Source organism: Danio rerio, chromosome 8 (genome assembly GCF_052040795.2).
Source record: "Danio rerio strain M-AB ecotype USA chromosome 8, GRCz13ab, whole genome shotgun sequence".
NCBI classification, from domain to species: Eukaryota; Metazoa; Chordata; class Actinopteri; order Cypriniformes; family Danionidae; genus Danio; species Danio rerio.
Genome location: NC_141028.1, coordinates 48584720 through 48609797, shown reverse-complemented (window position 1 = coordinate 48609797; position 25078 = coordinate 48584720). Strand labels below are relative to the sequence as shown.

The 25078-nt window shown below is 34.2% G+C and overlaps 2 protein-coding genes across 8 annotated transcripts in view; one reads left to right on the top strand and one right to left on the bottom strand.

Annotated features, from left to right (window-relative positions):
• The window catches only part of kcnip3a (Kv channel interacting protein 3a, calsenilin), a 153453-nt gene that overhangs the window by 40056 nt on the left and 88319 nt on the right, over nt 1–25078 (bottom strand).
• LOC147835771 (uncharacterized) lies at nt 3060–14382 on the top strand. The gene is made up of 5 exons (XM_087265288.1): nt 3060–3194; nt 9438–9509; nt 10803–10910; nt 13472–13537; nt 13622–14382. Coding segments are annotated over exons 1-5 (252 nt in total). The 5' UTR covers nt 3060–3193; the 3' UTR covers nt 13627–14382.

Sequence of the window (25078 nt, the reverse complement as noted above, 5' to 3'; positions counted from 1 at the left end):
TTGCCTTTTATTTTATTTTATTATTAATAAATCCTACTTCACTCTGCGCTTGGGTCCTTGCTCTTTTTTTCCCATTACCGGATCGTGACACATTCGTCCCAGCGTGCTTCATATACAACACTTTTAACTTGCTGCTCAGCGGGATGTTATTTGTAGATATGGGTAACACTTTATAATAACTACACACTATGAGTCATTTACTAAGCATTAGCATCTAGTGAATTCATTATTTGTTAAGCCTTAACTCTACATTAATAAACGTTAGTAAGCACTTTATAACTGCAGCTACAAATGCTGTATTCTTGACTTATAAGCACCTATATAATGTGTTTAATAATTGTATTTTCATACTTAGTTTATGATTTATTTTTCATTACTAAATTAAGTATCGCATTATTTACAAATGAGTTGTATTAAGGAGTAGTTGAGGGTTTTTAGGATAATTCAAAATGAGTTAATAAATGATTAATAAACTATTGAAATCAACATTTATACATCTTATTATTCAGGCATATACTAATGGTTAACTAATATGTTAATAAATGCTTTATTAATTCAACTTCATGCAGTTTTGTGACCTAATCTAAAGTGAGGACTATTTATGCTTTATAAATGCCGCATATCATGTTTTTAAAAAGCGTGTTAAGACACATCTTTTTAAAATTGCGTATGAATACACAACCTTTTAAGGTGTATGCATTTTATCTATATTGTTGTAGGTTTATGTGTGTATGTGTGGTGTGTGCTTGCATATATAAGGACTATTGTGTGCGTGATCATGTGGATATATGCTTATATTTTATGTACATGAATGCTTTTATCTGAGTATATGTGACAAGTTTATGTGGTCTATTTTAATGCTTTTTTGTTGTTGTTTGTGAGGCACTTTGAGTTGCATGTATGTTGGAAAAGTGCTATACAAATAAAATGTATTATTATTATTATTATTATTATTATCTTCGTTTGCAGAGTTATTTTATTTAACTTCGGAAGGTGGGTTTGGGTGCTCGAGCATCTGCCTTTTTTTTCTCTCGGAGAAAGTTCCCCCTTCTTTGCACACGGATCCCCTATCCACAACACTCACAGGGCTCTTCAGCTTCGCGATCAACCTGTGCCCTAAACGTTAACAAGCACCAGCTTTTCCTCCAAAATCTTTTTCAAAATGAGCCACCAACTATTTTTGTGGTAAAGCAATCACCATGAGTGCTATTCTACTATACTGCTGAGGAGTAGAGGATGTTTGCAGCACAGAATGATGACGCGTGTCGCTCAAATATTATGTAAAAGTCACATGAAATCCGAAATAAGCGTTCACACTGCAGTCACATTGCAAAACATCAGATCTGTGTCTGATTTAACACTACATATGAAAGTGGCATAGATCTGACCTGAAAAGATCAGATTCCATGCAGTTTGGGCTGTTCACACTATCATTACCTGAGTCACATGTGGGCAAAAAAAATTCGGGCCACATTTGGCTGCAGTGTAAACGTAGCCACATGTGAGGTCCCTCTTTCTCTCTCTCTCTCTCTCTCTTTCTCTGACAAAAGAAATCAAAGTGATGCATACGGGGCGAGATAAAAGAAAAGTAAGGAACCCAATGCTGCCTAATGTAATCTGCAGTCACATTGACACCTGTCCATCGGCAATAAGAATCCCCGGTAACCCGGAACAATTATAGGATTGCACCATGATCTGTGGGTCATTTGCATCACGCTACTTGCATTGTATTTCCATCGCCTCACACAAGAAACATTACATATACATTACAAATGAACATTTCTATACGATGTAAAAGTATAGTCAAAAGACATAACAACAACACAGTGTTGCTTTTTTTTCTGTAACAACAGCACGGCGGATAACAGTAAATCTTATTATTATTATTTTTATTTTTATTACTACTGTCTATTTATTTAGTACAATTGAAATTTTTAAATTAAAATTTTTTAATTCGTTTCAATATTTTTCTTCTTATTTTAGTTTTAAAAATTCCAATCTTCTAAAATCTAAAAATAAAAAAACAAAAAAATTAGAATTGAATAATTAATATTATAATTGATTAGACGTCAAACATTTATCATGAGGCCAGAGACAAAACTTGTATTTGCGCATTTCTGTGCTGATTTTAGGGTATATTTTATTACAACTGAATAGATTTACAAACCTCATTTGTTACAAACCTCCAGCCGCAATCCATTACTGGGAAACACCCATACACTCTCGCATTTACACACTATGGCCACTAATAGTACTTTGGAGGAAACCCACACAAACACAGGGAGAACATGCAAACTCTACACAGAAATGCCAGCTGAGACTTAAACCAGCAAGAGGCGACAGTGCTAACCACTTAGCCACCATGGTCCAAACTATAAATCTAAATTAGTTTTGTAAAAATGACCCTTATTACTGTTGTTGTGGTTCAGGTCCACATTTGCTGCATTTAAATTACCCTACATTGTTTTGTCAATGAAAAAAACAAACACTTTTTCTTGGTTTTTAATTTAGCAGTTTTGGTTAGTTTATGATTGTTGGTTGAGCATTTTTTTTATTTACCTTATATCTAATGTCAGTCACAAGTGAAAACGATAAAGAGTGTAGTAGATAATAATGTTGAAACCAGTGTCAATCAACAGCACTTTCTGATTTCTTCTCCCCAAATGACAAAAGCTTTCAGTTGTCTGTGTATATTCTACAGCGCCCTCTGCTGCACAATATTCATTACTATGCAAACCAACTGGAAAAGATTAGTCCAAATACCTCCAATATAACATATTATTATTCAATTATATATCACATTTTATTTCAATATATCATATTATTATTCAATATATCATACCATTCATATCATATTCTTCATTCAACAATAAAAATAATAATAGATCAGAATAAACTGTACATTTAACAATCAAAATTTTAAGATAAAACAATAATAAAAATATAATAATTTGTATATTTACAATGATTCAATTATAATCATCTAGATATCTTTCTCTCTCTCTCTCTCTCTATCTCTCTCTCTCTCTCTATCTATCTATCTAATTATCTATATATAGATATATCTATCTATGTCTGAGGAGGAGGAAGAGGTGGGCTCTTTTTGAGTCTCTTTTTGAGACAAGAAAAAGACAAGACCCTTAAAAAGCACTTTTAGTTGTAAGGGACTTTCCTACATTCATTTCCTTCTACAAGTGAGTGGTTATCTTTTTTCAGTATTTTTCCCTCAGTGATATCTTTAATGTTTTGGTTTTAATGTATAAACACTGCATGTTTGCAGCTAGTTTCATCTTTCTTTTATATATGTGTATGTCAGGGATGGGTGTAATTACAGTTTTTCCTCAATTTCTTTGAAATTTTTTTTTGAAAGAGTCTGAACATTCTTTAAACTGTAAGTGTAAATGTCACAACTGTACTGGAACTTCAGAACTGTAAAACATTTCATTCTTCCTGTAAACTTATCATGTCAGTAATTTGGCCAAGGCCACCAAAACCAAGTATTTTTGTCATCGTGTGAGCCACACTGCACACAATGTTTAGTTGTTTTCCACTATTACAGTCAACAACGGAAACTGTTTTATTATTTTACAGTTTTAACATTTTCTAAACTGAGTGCAAATCTCAAAACGGTTTGCTGGAACTTCAGAACTTTATTGCATGTCTGCAAAATGTAATTACTCACCCAAAACATTTAATTCATGCTTAAAATCCTAATTATTGTGTCACTAACTTGTGCCAATGCCACCAAAACATGTTTGTCATTGTGTGAGCCTTGCTGGTCAAAATGATTAGTTGTTTTTTTGCCAAGACAGTTAACCATGGGAGTTAAGGTTTAAAACAAATCTGATATGTGTTGAGAAGAGTAAATAAAAAAAAAAATAATAATAAATAAATAAATAAATGAACATTTGTATGTATACAGTACATTTAGTTTTGTACAAATGTATTACATGCAAAGTACAATCTTACTTGTCCAATTACTGTATTGTCATTTTTTTGTTACCACAAATACACAAAAAATACAAAATAGCATCCATAAAACAAAAAAAAAATGTTCTTGGTGGGCATCCTGTCGCTCTTGTTGGCCTTGCCAGAAATTACTTTTTTCCAATTGTTTTTCCACAAGCATGTTACTAGAGTTCAGGATTGTGGAAGTTCTCCAAAAAAAGGTATAGTAGTACACTCTCAGAAATAAAGGTACAGGAGCTGTCACTGGGGCAGTACCTTTTCAAAAGATACATACTTGTACCTGAAGGGTCCATAATGGTAGGTAGATTGTAGGTTTAGGTAGATTTGGGCACTAACATGTATCTTTGAGGTACCAGTGTGGACTATTTGGGTACAAATATGTATATTTTGAAAAGGTACTGCCCCAGTGACAGCTTCTGTACCTTTATTTCTGAGAGTGTACTATACTATACCTTTTTTTGGAGAACTTCCACAATCCTGAACTCTAGTAACATGCTTGTGAAAAAACAATTGGAAAAAAGTAATTTCTGGCAAGGCCAACAAGAGCGACAGGATGCCCACCAAGAACATTTTTTTTTCTTTCTGTATCTTCATTTCTGAGAGTGTAGTGATTGTGCTGTGGACAATCTATGCTCCCAAACTTAATTGGTTAAATAGATGATGCAAATTGTATTTCTATTAGAGGTAATTTACCAATTTAGCAGACATTAAAACAATGTCAATATCAGATATTTTTGGTGTAAACATGCCTGTATTGACCTTATTTCTAAAACGCGAAAGTGCACAATTTTTTTGCGATTGTTTTAGAAATTCCAATTCAGTTCCCTGTGGGAGAAATGACTAAGAATAATAAACACAGAAAACGGTCAAACTACTTGCTCTGACTGTATAGTGCTTTGCCTGACTATACAGTCAAAGCAATATGATATAATAGGAAAATATCAGTTTGCAACATCACACAGCAAAACGAGCTGTTTTTATCGTCTAAAAATCAATGGAGACGAATGAGACTGGAAGTCTCGAGCCAAAAAGATTCAAATGGCTGTGCCCCCCCTACTCGAAGAATAAGGTGAATACAACTGTTTGATAATTGAATAACCACTTTTTTGAGTGTGATAGCTTACATGATGAAAAATGCGAAGTTGTGAAGAGTTTGAAAGTTTAAAAGAGAATCGACTCATACATTTTCTTAAATCAAAAAGAAATGCCACTCTGAAGTGAACAATAAGCTAAATGTTCAGAGATCTACACTTATTGCTTTGAAAATAAAAAAATTTCAATCAAGAATTGAACCAAAGCATTTGAGAAAAACTGTAAAAAAAATCTATATTTGGAGTCAATGGCACATTGAATAATAATATATGAGTGTTAACATTTATACAGTACATTCATATATGAACAAATGTATTACATGTAAAGTGTAACATTTTACTCATCCAACTGTATTGTACTTTTCAAATTTCTGATATTTTCTCAAATACACATAATATTACAAATTAACATTCATGAATATAATAATTCTTAGTGGACATTCTGTCCCTCTTGTTGGTCAGGCCAGAGATTACACATCTTCCATATGCTACTCTAGTAAGTTGCTGCAGTTCAGGCTTGTGGAAGTCCTCCATTCACAAAAGTTGGTAGTGATCATGCTATGAAGTGTTTGAGAAGTTGTGAAGTGTTTGATAGTTCAAGTGAGAATCGATTCATCGACTCATATGTAATTAGTTGTTGTGCAAACTACAGGCAATCGTACTTGTTTGCACACATGTGCCAAAAGCATTCGCAGTTTGACAAATTCAAGAAAACAATCCAATCCGATGTGAGCTAAAAGCTAATTGTTCAGAGATCTGAACTTTTTGGTATTAAAAATACAAATATAATTCAACAATTGAATTAAAGTATTAAAAAGTATTTCTATTTTCCAGCTAATGAAGGATACATTTATTCAATTCAATTCAGCTTTATTTGTAAAGCGCTTTTACAATGTAGATTGTGCCAAAGCAGCTTCACATAAATGGTCATAGTAACTGGAACAGTGTAGTTCAGTTTTTATTGTTTAAGTTCAGTTCAGTTTAGCTCAGTTCAGTGTGATTTAAAATCATTACTGAGAGTTCAAACACTGAAGAGCAAATTCATCGATGCGTAGCTCTACCAATCCTGAACCATGTGAGCCAGTGGCGACAGCGGAGAGGGGAAGAAAAAATAATAATAATAAAAGTAAAAAATAAAATAATACATTTATCAACATGATTGAACATGCTTAAAAAACAACCAATTAATGACAGTGCTATATATGGTTTGTATGAAATATGGTGATTTGAATAAAGTTAAAAGTCAGTTTATTTAAATTTTTAAATAGCAATAAGTGAATTAATTATTATTTTGAAAATAACAATAAAATAAGTAACGCTTATTGAGTAATTGGGTTACTTTTCAGACACTCACACACACTCACAATCCTTTGGCTTAATCCCTGATTTATCAGGGGTGGCCACAGTGGAATGAACTGCCAATTACTTTTCAGACATAGTCAAAAAATAATGATGCAATTAGTTATTAGTACTTAATTACTTCTTTGAATTACCTTAACCAAAACTGGTGTATATAATGAATGTGAGCATTCAACTTCTTTTGTTAAGTTTCAAGAAACTGACACCCTAAAAGGCTAATTCTGTCATAATTTACTTCTGTGGAAAATTGATGATATTTTAAAGAATTTCAATATCTAAATAGTACTGAGATTCAATGATCAAAAAGGCAGGTTGATTAACAAGATGTATATAGCATGGCCATTAAGGGAATGACATGGTGAATAACAATATTCAGGTAGACCGCGATATTAAAATGATGCCCGATTGGGGCCCAAAGTCTGCCAAAACATAACTTTCCCATTCTATTTTCATGCCTTCTTTGCTAAATTCTAGCCTTACCGTGCCATATTCCACTGAATAAAAATAAATAAATCTTCAGCTAAGACAACCTTTTATTAATCTTACATTGTTCAGTTTTGCTGCTGTAGCTCATCTGTTTCAAGTTTGGTTGTGATGTGTGTTGTGTTGAGAGGCTCTTCAGCAGATCTTGTCTTCTGTGACAAGTGGTTCATTTCAGTTACAGTAACTGAGTGGCCACTCATACTATTTGGAGCCACATTCTGTCTTATTTATATTATGCTACATACAGAATTATTGATTACACCGCACTCGAATAGAGTGTTCATAAAACTGCCATGAAACCTTTGTAATCATGACATGACACATGATACATAGATTTTATGCATGCGTATGACAGTTGTCAATAAGTGTCATTTAGCTCAGCTGTGTCATTTTCGATGCAAAGATAATAGTGTTTGAGATGTCTTTATTATGACATAATGGACATAAACAAACACATGATAACCTGTCAGTGTCTTTGTCATGGCAACTTGACATTACAACATAACTTGACATAGATCTGTCATAAACATGAGCTCAAGTGGAAACAAAACTATTTTACATATTGTCAAAATTTGTACAAATTCATTTGTATGAAAATGTAATATTTTAAAAAGGAGGAGTACACTCTAAACCCCACCTCTAAACTTACCCATCATTGGGGGATGAATAAATCATACTAAAATGTATTATTAAGATTGTACAAATTAATATGAACTAGCCACTAAATTACAAAATGCTATGAGATTGCGTTGGATTGTCATGAGGCCATAAAAAATGTGTCATGAAAATTTTTCGGATTATTGTTTTTTTTTAGGAGAATAAAATAAGTTTGTCATTAATTCCTCATTAAAAGTGCCAATACACTGTCAAACAGTTTTAAAACAGCATAATTAATATTTAATGATATTTAATTATATTTTAATCACAAATTAAACCACTGTTGAGGTCAAGAAAAATATTAATGATGCTGTTCATGCAATGATCATGTTTATAACATATTTATGATATATAATTATGACACTGATATGTTGTCTTGGTAATGTCAAGTAGTGTAGACAGACAGGTTGCGCATTTGTTTATGCCAAATCTCAAACGACACTCTCTTTTCATTTAAACTTAAATAAGCTTGCATAAATCTCCTTAAGCTTGCATAAAATCTCCTTCACGTGTGTCATGACAGTTTATCAACACTCCGTTAAAGTGTTGTAACCTGTAAAACAAGCTTTCATATTGGCATGACTTTTATTATTTAAAAATATGAAATGGTTGCATAGTCACGAGTGCTTCATATTTATTCTTAAAATCACATAATTAATTAGTAAACACTTTAACTTTGAAGGCTTTAGGAATATTCAGGGTAAATTGTTCAGTGTTTGTAGGCTAGAGAACACAATGAATCTGAATGGTTGGCACCACGTGTTTGATATTTTCTATTCTTCTTGTTAGTTAAGTTTAGCTTATAAATCAGCTAACTGCTGTCTAATCATTCTCCTCTGACTCTGGCCTAAAGTTACTTAAATCTACTACCCAATTTTATATATATTTACTTTCCTTATTGATGATGTAATAATGGTGTAATGATGAAGTATTTATTTTTAGCTGTGTAAGGCATAAATAAAAATGGTTTCTGAATCAAGATAAGAGTTTGATTAAAGGTTTACAAGAATTGAAAGGCTACAATGCTTCATGTTTTCCTCATGAATTTCCGACTAAAAACTGGACAAAAGTTGGTGCAAATTAATCACACTGGATCAGTATGTTGTGTGGCAGGGATTGGCCGTCCACAAAATGACTGTACTGTTGAAAATATCACCACTGTCGAAGACATGGTACTGAGCCAAGAAAACGCATCATGCAACTATCGCACTGTCTGACAGATTGCACAAGAGTCTGGCAATTAAAGACTCTGATATGTAAACATTGCTTTCTTTCTGTGCTTGCTAATTTAGTTTGCAAGTAATAAAATTGAAGCATTCTGTCAATATTTGGGTTAACATAGTTTAACAAGGTAATGCAGTGATATAAATGAGGTTGGGTGGAAAACTTATACACTGCACATATAGTATAATTTAATGTATAATTTTGCTTTATACTTATAAATATAGAAAGAAAAAAAAAAAAAAAAAAAATATATATATATATATATATATATATATATATATATATATATATATATATATACATATATATATATATATAGAAAATGTTATGCTAGAGAATCATTCAAATACTAGTTTTGAAATGACGTTTGTGAAGTAGCAAAGGTTTTTGCTGTTCTAACCGTTACCTGCAGATGTGAATAAACAGTGGAAGAAAGTAATTCCTTGTACAAAAGGGTTTTTGAGACTCTCTGTGTTTGATTTTCTTTTTTATATACTTGATTATGCCGTCGAACTGTTGTATAAATGCAATATCACACTCATAGCAGTGCCGATATACAGCCATATTGCACTGCTACTCATGTGATATTGCTCATATATTTATCTTTTTATATAAATAATTTTTGTTTCTCATAATTTTTTGTCTTTGTATTAGTGTCGCGGACCACAGAGGAAGCATTTTACTTCCTGGACCAAAGTACACACCATGAAGTTTTAGTAGCAGCACGTATGTTCATATTCAGATGTTTCACTTATCATTCTGCTCAAGATACGTTTTAGTCATTCTGCAGTATAGAGACACCTTTTAAAATAACACCTCAATATGGAGACAATCTTGATGCACTAAAAACATATGGGGACTAGATTAATATATGTTAACACTAATGGAAATGCATTTTTAAAGTAAACATATAAAAATAATTAAATAGATTAGTTTGTTTGTTAATTTACTAACTTGTGGTTGGCAAAAAAGAAATTATATATATATATATATATATATATATATATATATATATATATATATATATATATATATATATATATATATATATATATATGCAATATATACTACAGTTTTTTTATATATATATATATATATATATATATATTTATTCAACACTCATACACACACAAAATGTTTTTTTTTTTGGACAAAGAAATTTGGTGGCTGAAAATTTATTGCACCCCACTCCGAATGTGTCCTTCATTTTCTGTGTAATGAAGGTTACAACAGATGGATCACTCAATAGATTTTAAATAAAATACTAAAACACACATTTAAATATAAGTATTGCTAAAGACACACATGAAGTGTTTGAAAGATAGATGCAGCCTCTGAATTGAGATTCAGCAATTGAATGTTTTTATGATTGGAAGAACAAACAGTGCTGTTGACTGACGTTATGCACAGCACTGCTTACACAAATTTGTAAGAATCACTTGAAATATTACTATAAACAGACTATTTGTTTGTTTCAGCTTGCATTACAGCAAGGCAAATTGTGACTATGCCAGAAACTGTTCTCTTTAAGCTTTTAATATTCATTTATTAAATCAGTTGATAATCACTATCAAAAAACTGATAAAACACAAGAGTTTAGTCGATCACATAAAAGGATACAATAAGGTTTCATTGTGTATTTACTAATATGAACTAATAATGAGCAACGCATGTACAGCATTTATTAATCATACTTCACCATTTACTAATGCGCTATTAAAATAGTAATTCATGATTGTTAACATTAGTCAATGCAAGGTGAGTTAATGTAAATGAACAATTAAGAACTTTATTTTTAATAACTAACTTTCACAAACATGAACAAATACCATAATAAGTGTTTTGTTCATTGTTTGCTCATGTTAGTAAATGTATTAACTTACATTAACTATTGTATAGTGTTACCTTTTAGTCAAAGCCCAAGATTCTTAACCACTGCATTGGGGGCTTTGTAAGTGTATAACATAATGTTTACTATGTCAGCAATGCTAATCAGCTTTATAATTGATCTTTTTTCAGAGGGGATGAGTTATGTGCTCTATTTCATCTTTGCTGTTGTGGTGGCTGTAATTTTGTGTCATTGTTTTCATGGATTCTTCAAGAGATACAGGCAGAACTGTAAATCAGGTAAAATATCATTAATACACACACTGATACATATTCATCTTAACACAGTGAATTAAGGATCCCCTAAAGGACGTGGTGGTTGAAAAACAATTAATGTAAAAATCATTTGCATTCTCTTGCAAAGCTTTTGCGTTCTCTTGCAAAGATTTTTGTAGTCCCTTGCAAAATTTGTAAAGTTCAGACAAACACTTCCTGCTCTTTTTAGTTCTTGCAGTTTGTGACATCTCTGTACATTCCCTAAGGATTTCTAGTACTTTATGCAAGTGAATCAGAAAGAAATATGAGTGATATACACTGTAAAATGCTGGGTTCAAGACAATTTCTTTGTGTTGTCCCAACACAAACTGATTAAAGAGCCTCTTTTATGGGTTTTTAAAAATGACCTTTCATGCAGTGTGTAACACAGCTCTAAGTGAAGAGAAATATCCAGCTAGGGCTTAAATCTGAAAGTGTGCCATGTTTAAAACTATTGATTCATCTATAAAACAGTCGACTTAGAATGGTTCAAATGAATTGTGGGGGTAACAAGTATTTGCCGTGTCAGCCTGGTGTTCCTACGGAACTCAAGCCCTGCCCATTTGTTGCGCGCACAGACCCAGAAAAAATTGAAACCCCTGACCCCACCCACAAACACAGTAGAAAGAAAAAAAGGAAGACAAACACTGTAGTAGTGTTACATTAACTGCATTGCTTAAATGCACTCCTACATTGGGCTCACACATACACTCTGCAATCTACTTCAACTACTGACTACTTCAACAATGCTGGGCATTTCTCTCTGTTTCACACTGAACGCAGTCATCCAATCATAACAGACTGGTTCATTGGACCACTCAGCACTGTTTAGCATCGTGGTAAGGAGGGGTTTGGGAACTAATGAATCGCTAAACGAATCATATGGGAGTTGTTAGGATAATTAGATAAAAATAAATGCATATTATAAGGCAATGGAAGTGTTGTTTGACCTTGCATGCATATCAGACTATTGTTGGAGACTCCCAACATGACAATATGATATATTTTTAATAGTCGTATATGTGTCCCACACTGCTAAAAACACTATTAGGACACATATATTTCGCTAAAAAGGGTAAATTGGTTGTTTTTGCATTATTTCAAGCAAATTCATACTTCCGGTTTGAAATCCAATTTTTGAAGCTGCGTCACGGCCATGACATAATAGCGTTGTATTCCAGTGTGCAGACTGGACGTCTGTGCCAGAGTGTGTCTTATTACGTCTTACAGTGTGATGCATTAATGCATGAGTAAGGCTTGGTTCAAACCAAGCTCTATTGTGCAACTTCATTAATATTCATTAGTCACTGTGTTTAGACGACAGAGACGCCACGTTGTGTTGGCAAAACAAGCATGAAGTGTTGCTTTTATAGTTTGCTGCAGTTAAGTTTCGTTTTCATTTTCTCTCCGTGAGAGCGCAGCTGGAGTCACGCGTGGATTAACAGTGTACGCGACGCGCAACAACAATAACTTACGTGTCTAAGGAGGATTATTGTTTACCTGAGAGCTGTTCTCATCTGCAAACGCTGAGATCCGGATTCGCTTGTAGTATTCTCTTAATAAAGACGCGGCTCTAGTTGCTGTTGATTGTCCTGTCTCTACAGATTTGGTAAGTGAGCGACCAGCGCTCTTTGTTTATTCAGTTTGTTCGTATCGAACTAAGTTATCTATTGCACCGAGTGTAAACATGTTAGCACCACAACCAAACTTTAACCTCGTGTAGGATTTTCGCTGCATTTAGTGACCGGAATAACACACGCGGCTTTCTGACACTACCTGCCGTGTGCATCTAAGTTTCCGGGAAATGTGGAGGGGTTTTTTTCTCTTATTCGCCGTGCGGTATCAAACATTGCATGAAAAATACACGCTTAGAGCAGTTCCTCGGATCAAATATCGCGTTTGTCATGAGGGGCATGAATGAATTCCCTGAATGAAAGAGCCAAACTGCAGTTAAAGTCCACCATTTAATAATTTGGCAAATAATTCGACTACAGATTTCCATGTAAACACCATCACTTTCTGCTGTGTGTGTGTGTGTGTTTGTGTTTTGACTCTGAAACTCGCGCGTGCCCAAATAGACACTCCCACACCATCCCACTTTAGTTCCTCCAACACTTCCCCCTAAACAGAGCTGGACACGCCCACTTTTCTGACTTTTTCCAAAGTAGAGGTGTGAAAACACCCTGCTGAAACAAGGGGGTTTCATGGCCCTTTAATTTCACTTTATTGCTTTTACAAATTTAAGTGGATTGAACAAAACAATTAAGTTGTCCCAAAAAAACCCCACAAAAATAATACTGATTTAGCTAATTTTAAACAAGTAGTTTGAACAAGCAGCAAAAAAAAAACATTTTTAGAGTGTAAATAAGTGAGTTTCTTACAATATCTTTGTTAAGAAACACAAACGTTTTGAGTGCAAGGTTTCCCAGGGGGATACAAAATTGCAAATGATTTGAAAAATATTTTTCTTTCCCCTCCTGTATTTTTTTTTCACCAGTGTGTTTCTTTAGGGGCTCCATAGTAAATATAAACTCTCATTAAAACAGATGAAATCACAGTGGAGGCAGGCAATGTTGTTACTCTAGACAACGACACAGAAAACATTAAGGCAAGTACATTAATAATTTTAAAAAGAACAACTAACTTCACATTTACTCATATAAGTCAGAGGAATTGATCAATTGTCTTGTGTTTAGGTTGATCGGCCAACATCGTCAGTAGTCGTCATCAAAGAAGACACCAGTTTTAGGATGAGCTCGATGTACCAGAGCCTCATCAGCGAGAGAGATTCTATCTATGAATGTCTGGATCGTGCCGAGATTAACGCCAGTGACGTTTATGAGAATTTTTGAGTAATGGTAAAATCATTGTTATGCACTGACTCATATTGCTTTATAAAAAAAATGTATGCAGCAACAGGACTATGATTAAATAAGCCATAACTGAAAATGATTTCATCGATTACTCACTGGTCGCAAACCTTAATGAGTTTTTTTTCCTGTTTAACACAAAAGAAGATATTTTGATGGAAGCTGGACACCTGTAACCACCGACTTCTATATTTCTATGCTATGAACGTCAATAGTTACAGGTTTTCAGTTTTTTTTGGTGAACTATCTATTTAATGGAAAAAACTTACATATATGCACTGTTAACAATTTATTGTAGAATCGACAGTAACTTTCTGGCAGCAGTTTGCTAGTAACTTGCTGTAAATCATCAACAGCAAAATACTGTATTTATATGTGAGCACCATTTTCTGTTTACTGTATTGTAAATCTTTACTGTAAAACACACAGTAATTTAATAATCACATACAACTTTAAAATACGGTAACATACTCATAACTGTCCTGTAAAATACAGTTAATTTTATAGTAAAATACTTTTTCATTCAGTGTATCATTTAAAGTTATCAGAATAAACAATTCCTCTGAGACATAAGTCTGATATACTGCACAATGTGCTGGCACTTGTGTGTTTAAAGCCATTTTGGAATTCAGTGTATTCGATTTTTCCTGCTAAATACATGTATTGATGTACTACTTATTTTACTGACTTTTATGTTTCCCCAATTGTTTTCAATATGTAAACCACTTTTTTGAATTGGCATAAGTGTACTGAGGTTCTGGACGTTTATAAGTGAAAGGTGAAAGTAAAAAAACAGTTGTAGCATTTTAAAAATAACGGGGTTACTTCAACAGAAATATGTGCAAATTATAGAGGAACTCAAACATTAGGTTAATTTTTTAAATGTAATTTTTAATCCACCTTTTCAGTTTATCAATATTTTACAAAAATTTAGGTTTAAACTATTTACATATATATATATATATATATATATATATATATATATATATATATATATATATATATATATATATATATTTTTTTTTTTTTTTTTTTTTTGTTAAAGTAGAATAGAATTTTGTTTAAATGGATTTAAGCACAGCTGTGTGGCAACAGTGTGTGAATATAGCTAGCCTCTAATGATAAAATTGAACTAATTCTATTTTTTAATAATCACCTATTTATAAACACAGTCAACAGAAACACAGCTCTGAGTGAGAAGCAGCCATCGGGCAGTTTCAAAGAGTTATAAACAAAAATTGTGGGGTATTTTGAGCTGAAAATTCACATACACAAATTAGGGACATCAGAAAATATTTTACATCTTGTTAAAAAAGGGGCATAATAAGTTCCATTTAAAACAGAACAATTTTGCTACCACAAAAGAAAGTCATGAAAAAAACTTGCATAATGTTGCTTTAATGTACTGCAAATCGACCACTTGTGAGAATACTGCAAATATTCTTTCATTAAAAAAAAAAAAAACAGTAAAGGATGACATCAAAACAAAACAAAAATAATTAAAACAACACAAAAATCTGATTATTTATTGTCTAATCTAATGTATAAAGAAATCATCCAAAAGCACTTTACAAATACCTAAAGGTACTTTATCAGTTTGTGTGATGATTTCAGTCGCAATGTATATTTGTAGGTTCTCAAAAAATTTGCCTTCTTCATTAAGCCATACGTTTTTTGTCTTCTTCATTGAGCCATAAATCACTTCAGCATCGCTTACATACTCCAAACTTCACAGTTTTATTTGTATCTGTTTTGCAAAGGTTTTTACAGAGACATTTCTTCTTTTATATTTGCCTGAGTATATTTTCCTTTTTTTTTAATTATTTATTTTTCTTGTTGATTATTATAATTTTTTTAATTGTGGAGTAATGAAATAGATTCTTAAAATTATTAGTCCCCATGTTTATTTTTCCCACAATTTCTGTTTAACAGAGAGACACATTTCTAAACATAATAGTTTGTTCTGACTCTCAAAAAATATATAGCTTAAAGGGGCTAATAATGTTGTCCTTAAAATGGTGTTTAAAAAACGAAAAGCTGGTTTTATTCTAGTTGAAATAAAACAAAAAAGACTCTTATAAAAAATATTATAAGACATACTGTGAAAATTTTCTTGCTCTGTTAAACATCATTTGGGAAATATTTACAAAATAAAAAAAAATAAAAAGGAGGGCTAATAATTATGACTTCAACTGTAAAGGGTGAAAACTAGGAATTCTTTTAACCCTATTTACTCTCAGTATTGTCTCTCATTAAAAATCTGATTTTTATAAATTCTTATAAATTTGGAGTGTCAAATGTTTCTCGATGAACAATTATCTTGAAAAGTTTCTTAACAATTTCCAACTTCTGCAAAAGTGAACACCTTTGAGCTTTGAAGGTTAAAGTGTTGAACGCAGACAGACAGACTGTTATATCGAAGAGCGTTTACCTGAGCGATGATAGCGAGCCGTACTGTGGCGACAGTCAGCCAGGAAACTGGGCCGAGAGAAACGCCGACGCGCTTCTAAAGAAAGCGTAGCCATTACACTCCCCATTATAGACTACTACTGAAACTACTCCAGATACACTTCAACCACAGCGAACACAGAACTACAGCTGGCTCAAGAAACTGACGCTCACCTGTCTGTCTGTGTGTTTGTTATAAGGGAGAAAGACAGTTCAAAGAGCCTGAGCTGTGATGACCTTTCACTTAAAACACAACACACACATAGTCTCTCTTTCTCTCTGCTGTGGCCTGATGTGTTTGAAATCTTTTTCCTCTCACACCGAGAGCACTGCACACAGGTGGATATATTAATATGTGAGTGTATGAATAAAACAGTTGAGCTTCAAGACCCCTGCTTTGAGCACAGACCAAAGCGATTAAAAAAACTGCATAGGGTGTTTTGTAGCAGCAGGTATATAAGTGTGTGCAGTTTAAGATGAATATTTAAATGTGTACAATATAAAATGGGTAAGATTCATGGCTGAATTAGATCAAAAGGGTGCTTCTACTAAATACTGAGCAAAGGGTCTGAATAACAGTGGTGGAACGAGTACTGAAAAATCAAACATATGTAAAAGTACTATTACTTGCCAAAAAAAGTATCTGTTGGTAATATTACTCAAAGTATGAATAAAAAGTAGACCTTTCAAAAGTGGTCAAGAGTAGTGAGTATTATGCTGTGAAAAGCTAATGTGTTAACATGTAATTTATGTATGTGCAAACGTAACATTCTGTAGTGCACTTAGTTATTGCCCAGCAGGCGCACAATGTCATAAGACATTAATATTAGGTTGTGATGTGATGTCAGGTGATCAAAATTCAATGTCTAGCCAACATCTAAGGTCGATCTTATTTTGATGTCCAAGAACAACATTATATGATGTTGATATTTGGTTGATTTTAGGTTGTGTTAGAAAATGTCCGAAATCCAACAGAGCCAACATCCTAAATCAACGCTTATAAATACTAACATTTATTCATCATGTATGGCAACCGAAATCCAACGTCTGACAGATGTCATAGTGGTAACGTCCACACAACGTCAAGCTGTAACATTATTAGATGTTGATATTTGGTTGTTTTTAGGTTGTATGTTAGACATTGACATCGGCCTGACTGACGTTGGGTTCTGATGTCAGCCCGATTTTGCATTGTGTCTCCACGATGCTGGGTTACAACGTCAATCTGACACCATGTTGACATCTTGTGACTGGTGAGTGTTTAAGGCTATTCCATTCATCATACAGAAAACATCCGTCATCTTCTCATCAGTGACAAGCATCTAACAGCCAACCTGATTTTCATTTCCAAAACAAAATGCAACGTCCTCATGACATTTAAGGCCGTTTTGGTCATCATCTGTCATCAGTGACATGCATCTAAACAGTCTCTGGGTCATTGCATGTGACAATTTGGACATCTTCTTGGACACTTTTAATGCTTCCAAACAGTTTGCCGCAACTATAAATCACCCCTGTCTTATTTCGTTCATTATGATGCAATTTACCACATGTATTTGTTTACCACAAACCGGAGCACCAACAGCTAACACAGGGAGCACATGCAAACCATACAGAAATGCCAACTGACCTAGCCAGGACTCAAACCAGTGACTTTCTTGCTGTGAGGTGACAGTGCTAACCACTGAGTCACCATGTCATCCTTATATAGAATATATCCATGAGACTTATATATTGTATTTTGAAACAAACACCTCACTGTCAGCCTTGATTTATTTAATGCACATTTGCTGTACATAAGTATAAATGTGTTACCCCTGATCACACATTAGTTAGGGTTTTAAGTTACTGAGATTTAAACATTAAATGAATAAATAAGCCTTGGTGTATGGTTTGTTAGGATATGACAATATTTATTCCACATAATGCACATTATAAATACATTTGTTACATCAGTGCTCAGCACATACTGTATAAGTACACCCCTCACAAATCTTTTAAATTCACATTTTAATAGGAAGCTATACAACATTACATTTGTGCATACACATTAGATTAGTAAGTTCTGAAGTCGAATCTAGAATTTAACTTATGATATCGTTCCAAAAACTAGAACACCCAAATATCTCTTATAGAAAAATATTAAATAATTTATCTGAAACTTTGTATGTTGTATTTTTTTTTTGCAATATTTTGCTTGAATTAAATTGTATTATCTTTCAATTTCTAAATATGTTTGGTGACTAAAATATTATTTTAATAAATATATCTGTTTAATAAATCTGTTTTGTTTAAATGCACCAAAATACATTGCCTATATTCACTGAGAAATGGAGAAAAATATTCATTTTTAAAATGGGGTGTACTGTATGTTTACATGTGTTCAAGTGGGTTTCTTCTGGGTGCTCTGGTTTCCCCCACAAGTCCAAAAACATGTGGTATGTGAACTGGGTAGGCTAAATGGTCCGTTATTGGAAGGGCATTTGCTGCATAAAGCAAGTGCTGGATAGATTGGCGGTTCATTCCGCTCTGGCGACCTCGGATTAATAAAGGGACTAAGCTGAAAAGAAAACTAATTAATAAATGTATGGTTACAGTTGGGCAGTTACAAAAAATCTTCATGAAACATGAGTTCAGTTAATTAGTTGATATTCTAATAATTTTTGCCATGACAAAAACATTATAATAATAAATTTGACCCATACAGTAAAAAGTATTTTTGTCTTAAGCCAAAATATGTGTTTGCAACTTTTTGTGACCGTTTTTTTTTTTTTTTTTTTGTAATGGACTGTGTTGTCCACCACGAGGCGCTAGTGATTCAGTGAAGCACAGTCTTATGTGTGTCTCCTCTTTGTCCTGCCCTCATCTGCTGACCGGCTGAAGGCCACTGAAACACGAGACGACAGATTGAGTCGATCTGACTATTTAAGGGACATATAAATGCTTAATTAGCAAGACTTATGATCATATTCTGTTGCCCCTGCTGACGCCGCAGCTTCCTTTCCTGTGCTGCAGAATTTTAAATAAGCCTGTCGACCTGCAAGCAAGTCAGGTGATTTATATATCAGACATTTGCAGAGAAACACTACTTAATTCAAACTAATAATAATAATAATAATAATAATAATAATAAAAACTAAATACATAGTCTCAGTTTAGACTTTATAATGTTGAAACTGGATTTTTTAGGTAGGTAAAAACAAAATCTTTTAAAAGCTAATTATTTATATCAATATATTTATCAGTCTTTTTTTATTTTACTTTGTTTAATTTTGTAACCATGAAAAAAAAACATTTTTTTTCTCTTCTTGCTAAATTCATCAGGTTAGAAATAAACTTTGCAAGACCATGGGACCACAGGAGTACAAGACCTTTGAAATAGTATTATTCCTAATATTCCTTATTCTGCTATATCCAGATTATTCATATTGGACTGTCTCAACAGCTATTTACTTTTAAACAAAAGAATTTCACTACTTGCGAGCTTAGTTTATTGCAGGTGCAGACAGTATACTGTCTGTCACTTATTCACAATTCAAAGTACAGTACAGGATTAGTTCGCTGAAAAATAAACATTTCCCCTCATTCAAGCGGTTATGAACATTTATAAACAGTTATACATTTCTTTCTTTCATTTTCTTTTCGGCTTAGTCCCTTTATTAAACTGGGGTCGCCACAGCGGAATGAACCACAAACTTATCCAGCATATGTTTTACGCAGCGGATGCCCATTATACATTTCTTACATCTATTAAACACAAATGAAGATGTTCTGAAGAAGAAAAAAAGCCATTCATATCTGTATTAGGAACAAAAAATACAATGGAAGTCATTGCATTTGGCAACAGAGATAAGGTTCTCAAGGTAAATGCGTACCTTGGCTCTAAGGGTCAAACAACAAAAAATAAGGTCAAGAATCTTGGTGGGATTCTGGAGTCAGACATGAGATTCAATATTCATGTTAAAGCAGTGACTAAATCAGCAAACTATCATTTCAAAAACATTGCAAGAATTAAATGAATTGTTTCCAGTGAGGACTTAGAGAAACTTGTTCATGCTTTTATCAGCAGCAGGGTGGATTACTGTAATGGACTCTTCACTGGCCTTCCCAAAAAGACAGTCAGACAGTTGCAGCTCATTCAGAACGCTGCAGCCAGGTTTCTGACCAGTACTAGAAAATCAGGGCACATCACACCTGTCCTCAGGTCTTTACACTGGCTCCCAGTGACAGTTATAATAGATTTTAAAGTATTATTACTTGTCTAAAAATCACTAAATGGCCTAAGACCTCAATACATTACAGAAAAGCTCACTGAATACAAACCTAACAGATCACTCAGATCTTTAGGATCATATAAACTAGAAATTCCAGGAGTTCAGTCAAAGCAGGGTGAATCAGCTTCCAGAAATGATCAGATGTGCCCCAACATTACATTCAAATCCAGACTTAAAACCCATCTGTTTAGCCAACACAATCTCACGGCAATTCGTAACTTTTTCATTTAGTGGCTAATTCGTATGAATTCGTACGATCTAATTCGTACAATTTAGTACGATTTGCTTATCCGCCAATGACGGTTGGGGTTAGGGGTGGGGTCAGGTGCCACGCCTCCTTTTTTAAATCGTACCATTTCGTACGACTGAACTCGTACGAATTAGCCACTAAACTGGCAAAACGTAAAATACTTACGTTTTCTCGTGAGATCAGGCTGGTTTAGCTGTGCCTTTTAGCACCTTGCTACGTCGGACAGATCTCAAGCTTTCTTTCTTTTTTTTATAGCCTGTTTTAACACATTTTAATTTTGTTTTCATATTATTTTTATTATCTTTTTATGTTCTTATAATTGTCTCATTTATTCTTGTTTATGAAAAACACTTTGAATTGCCACTGTGTATGAATTGTGCTATATAAATAAACTTGCCTTGCCTTATATAAATCATGATTTTTAATTTTGTTGTCTATGTTCTTCAGCTGATGCTTTAACTGCCAGCTTGGTAGCTGGATCATTTACAAATTGAAATACACAACTATGCTATCTGTGTCTAAAAAAAAAAAAAAAAAGAAAAACACAGTAAGTGACTGATTCTATCTTCAAAATATACTAGCTTAATGAGCTTTCGTTACAACGGTAATACCATTAATCACCCTGTTATTTCATTCTTTGTTAAATCGAAAAGACAACTATTTGTTGTTCTTTTGAATTAATTTATTTTCAAGCACACAGCATGATTACAAGTTTCTTTGTTGGATTACATATAAGTTTACTATTTTATTTAGCCAAAATCACAAGGAAACATGAAAGAAAACATGATATAATAGGCATCAGTTACTCCTTAGGGAATTTGCATTAGTTTCTTTCTGTTTTACTACAGATTCTGCTTCAGTAACAGAATATTTAAATGATAATTGGGACCTACAGTATTTGATTTGACTATGAAGATAAAGAAGTAGCGGGGATTGAAATGCGTCCACTCAATTTTAAGTTTCTGTCTATGGTATGGTGAAGGTTTCCTTATAATCAGACCCAATAATAGCTTTCACATCTATTTTAACATATTGTACCATGGTTAAATCGATTTCACCAAGTTCTGCAGATTTAAGACAAATTGAGAGCAGAAACTGCCGGGTTCTGAATTGAATTCATTCCCTCATGACCCCAGAGTTCACATCTCTATATGAGTATGCCAAATGGAAATGAAATGGGCTCGGTGATATAAATCTGCATACATAAAGAACAGTTCACAGCCCTTATGGGTGGGCCCTATGGGTCATTTCAAAGACTCATTTATCTCAGCTGTCTTTTCTCTTTAGAATAGAATTTGATTATAAGGTCAATTGATCATTCGCCGACAGTTTGATTGACAGGCAGTCTGGGTAATCATAATGCCAATATTCTGTGCCTTCCTCACATTCCTCCATTTTGTCCAACAAGAGTTATAGTAGAGCACCATTGGCAATTAACATGAAAACATGCAGACAACATTTAACCAGAAAGGCTATGCAATATACAATATATACAATTTCAGAATGAAACAATTTCTTTCTTTCCCGAAACATACTGAAGTGTATGAAATGTATCTATTCCTGTGGACAAACCACCATCAACTGCTATTAAGAATGCTTGTTGGAGCCATTTCTTTTTTCTATTAATATTCATATTAATAATATGTTTGGACTAAATAAGTTAATTTAATTAAATAATTAAGTTTACATTTGATAATTATTGAATATTATTCAGGTTTAAGTATTTGCTTTATTGTTTTGATTTTGTGAACGAAGACTTACATTTTATTGATGCAAATCAGAATTTGAGGCAGCTAAGGTAGTAGGTGGGGAAAGTAAGGGAAGAGGAAACAATTTTCTGATTGTGAGTTTGTATGTGGTGACTGGTGCTACATTATTAGCAATGAAGCTATTTCACTGGTTTGACGGATAAAAATAAACAATGAAAAACGATGAAAAAGATTTTACAACACACTCATGCGTCACAGTTTAACCTTACTGAGATAGCAGCTTAGAGCAAAATGCCACTACAATAGTGCTTCACTTGCCGAATGAACAACTTAAAATGTGAGGACTCAAGGCTGATGAGCTAATCTTTTACAGTATGTTGTTGAACCAGGACAGCCCAGATCCATTTAGTTTACTGAAATATGATTCGAGCTAACTTAAACTGCATAGCCTGGAATATCAGATAAACAATGGATAAATATTTTCTGTCTTATAATTTCACTGCTTATTTTTGTTTTGTTTGAGGTGCCACCGTTTGTTTGTGAATTACGTTTGGGAATCATATGTAATGTTTTAATTATATTTAAAAGATCAGATTTTGATAGGGGAGTGCCATGGCTGATAATGAACGCTTGTCGGATGTGGAGAAGTGAATCAGTTACCTATTACAGCACTGTCAGGTGTCCAGAGTACAAAGTCCAAAATCTCATCTCAACTCATCTCGTTTTATTCCACTTTTTCGGGGCCGGATCGCGGGGGCAGCTGTCTTAGGGGAGAACCCCAGACTTCCATCGCCCCAGACACTTCCTCCAGCTCCTCCAGGGGGATATCAAGGTGTTCTCAGGCCAGCCAAGAAACTTAGTCCCTTCAGCATGTCTTGGGTCTTCCACAAGGCCTCCTCCCAGTGCGACATGCCTGGAACATTTTCCTAGGTACGCATCTAGGAGGTATCCGAAACAGATCCCCGAGCCACCTCAGCTGACCTCTCTCGATGTGGAGGAGCAGCTGCTCTACTTCGAGCTTGTCCCAGGTGACAGAACTCCTTACTCTATCTATAAAGGTGCACCCAGCCATCCTACAAAGGAAACGCATTTCGACTGCTTGTATCTGATATCTTGTCCTTTCAGTCATGACCCAAAGCTCATGACCATAGGTAAGAGTAGGAACATGGATCTTTACCACAAAGGACCAGTACATCGAATGCATTACTACTGCCACTGCACCAATCCACCTGTCAATCTCACGTTCCATCGTTCCCTCACTCGTGAACAAAACCCCAAAATACTTGAACTCCTCCATCTAGGGTAAGGACTTCCTCCAACCCAGAGACTCCTCCATGAACCGCCACCTTATCGTGGTTGAGGGGTTTGAGTGCTTAAGAGCTATGTTGTCGGGGCTAATGCCCCTGGTACGGTCTCCCATGGCAAAAAGGTCTTAGGTGACAGGTCAGACTAAGTGTGGTTCAAAATCCCCTTAAGTTCACAACAACATCAATAACCATGATGTCGCTCAGTATGGCAAAGCCGGGGCTCCACCCTGGAGCCAAGTCTGGGGTTGGAGCTTGTATGCGAGTGCCTGTTGGCTGGGTTTCACAGAACAGTACCCAGCCGGGCTCGACCCAAAGGAGCGACGTGGGACACTCCTCTTGCAGGCCCACCACCTGCATGGGGAGCCATAAGAGGACGGTGCATTGTGGAACGGGTGGTGTTCGAATGTTAGGACCACAACAACCTGATGTCTGAGCACAGAAACTAGCTCTTGTCCAAAATCAATTTGTGCAAAATATGGAACAAGTTATACAGGGCCCAAATCACCAGGGGGTCCCCTTGCTCTGTTTTGTTTTAAATGATAGAACTTTATTTTTGCTTTTAATATTTGATCAATTTGACTTGGTAGATCATCCTTAAAAAAATTAGCAATCCCTTAATCGATTTATCATTGATCTAAATGAGGTACATTAATCAGTGCGACGAACCGTGAAGTCTTGATCACATGCAATATAGTTATACTGAGAAGAAACTGTTGAATGAAGTTGCTCTTTATTATTTTTTATGTGCACACAATAGTATTCGGATTGAAGCACTGAAGGCATTTAGTTTGTTTTAGGGATGTCTTTTGGTACCGTTCTAGACAAGTCGGTAACCTTGCTGTCTATGAAGGATGAGGGAGCTCTATGATTCACCTAAAATCAGTCCCTCCAGGGTTCCACAGGAAAAAAAACGTATTGTTTACAACTACGCATTTGACAATACCATGCATATATACAATATGTATAGGTTTTACAAGTGATGCAACTCATGTGGCCTAGTTCAAACAATTTTTGAATGCGCATTGCGATAATGTCACATCCCAATGATCCATTATTATTCTAGCAAAATGATCCTTTTATTCCAGAGAGGACAGAAAGGAACAGGTTGTTCTTAAGTCTCAATAGAGCCAAAGGTAACAATATAGAATAAACTGAACATGACAGATTAAATGATTCACTTAGAAGACTACAGCATCTGTCCTTTTATCAGCAGTGAGGCAGAACAACAGTTTGGTACTTGGTGAAAGTTAAAGAGCTCTTGTTACACACACATACTGTACACAGTCACAGCGACA

Coding starts and splice junctions, on each gene's coding strand:
- LOC147835771 (XM_087265288.1), top strand. Junction 9,510..10,802: donor TGAAGTTTTAGTAGCAGCAC/GTATGTTCATAT, acceptor ATCTTTTTTCAG/AGGGGATGAGTTATGTGCTC. Junction 10,911..13,471: donor CAGGCAGAACTGTAAATCAG/GTAAAATATCAT, acceptor TCATTAAAACAG/ATGAAATCACAGTGGAGGCA.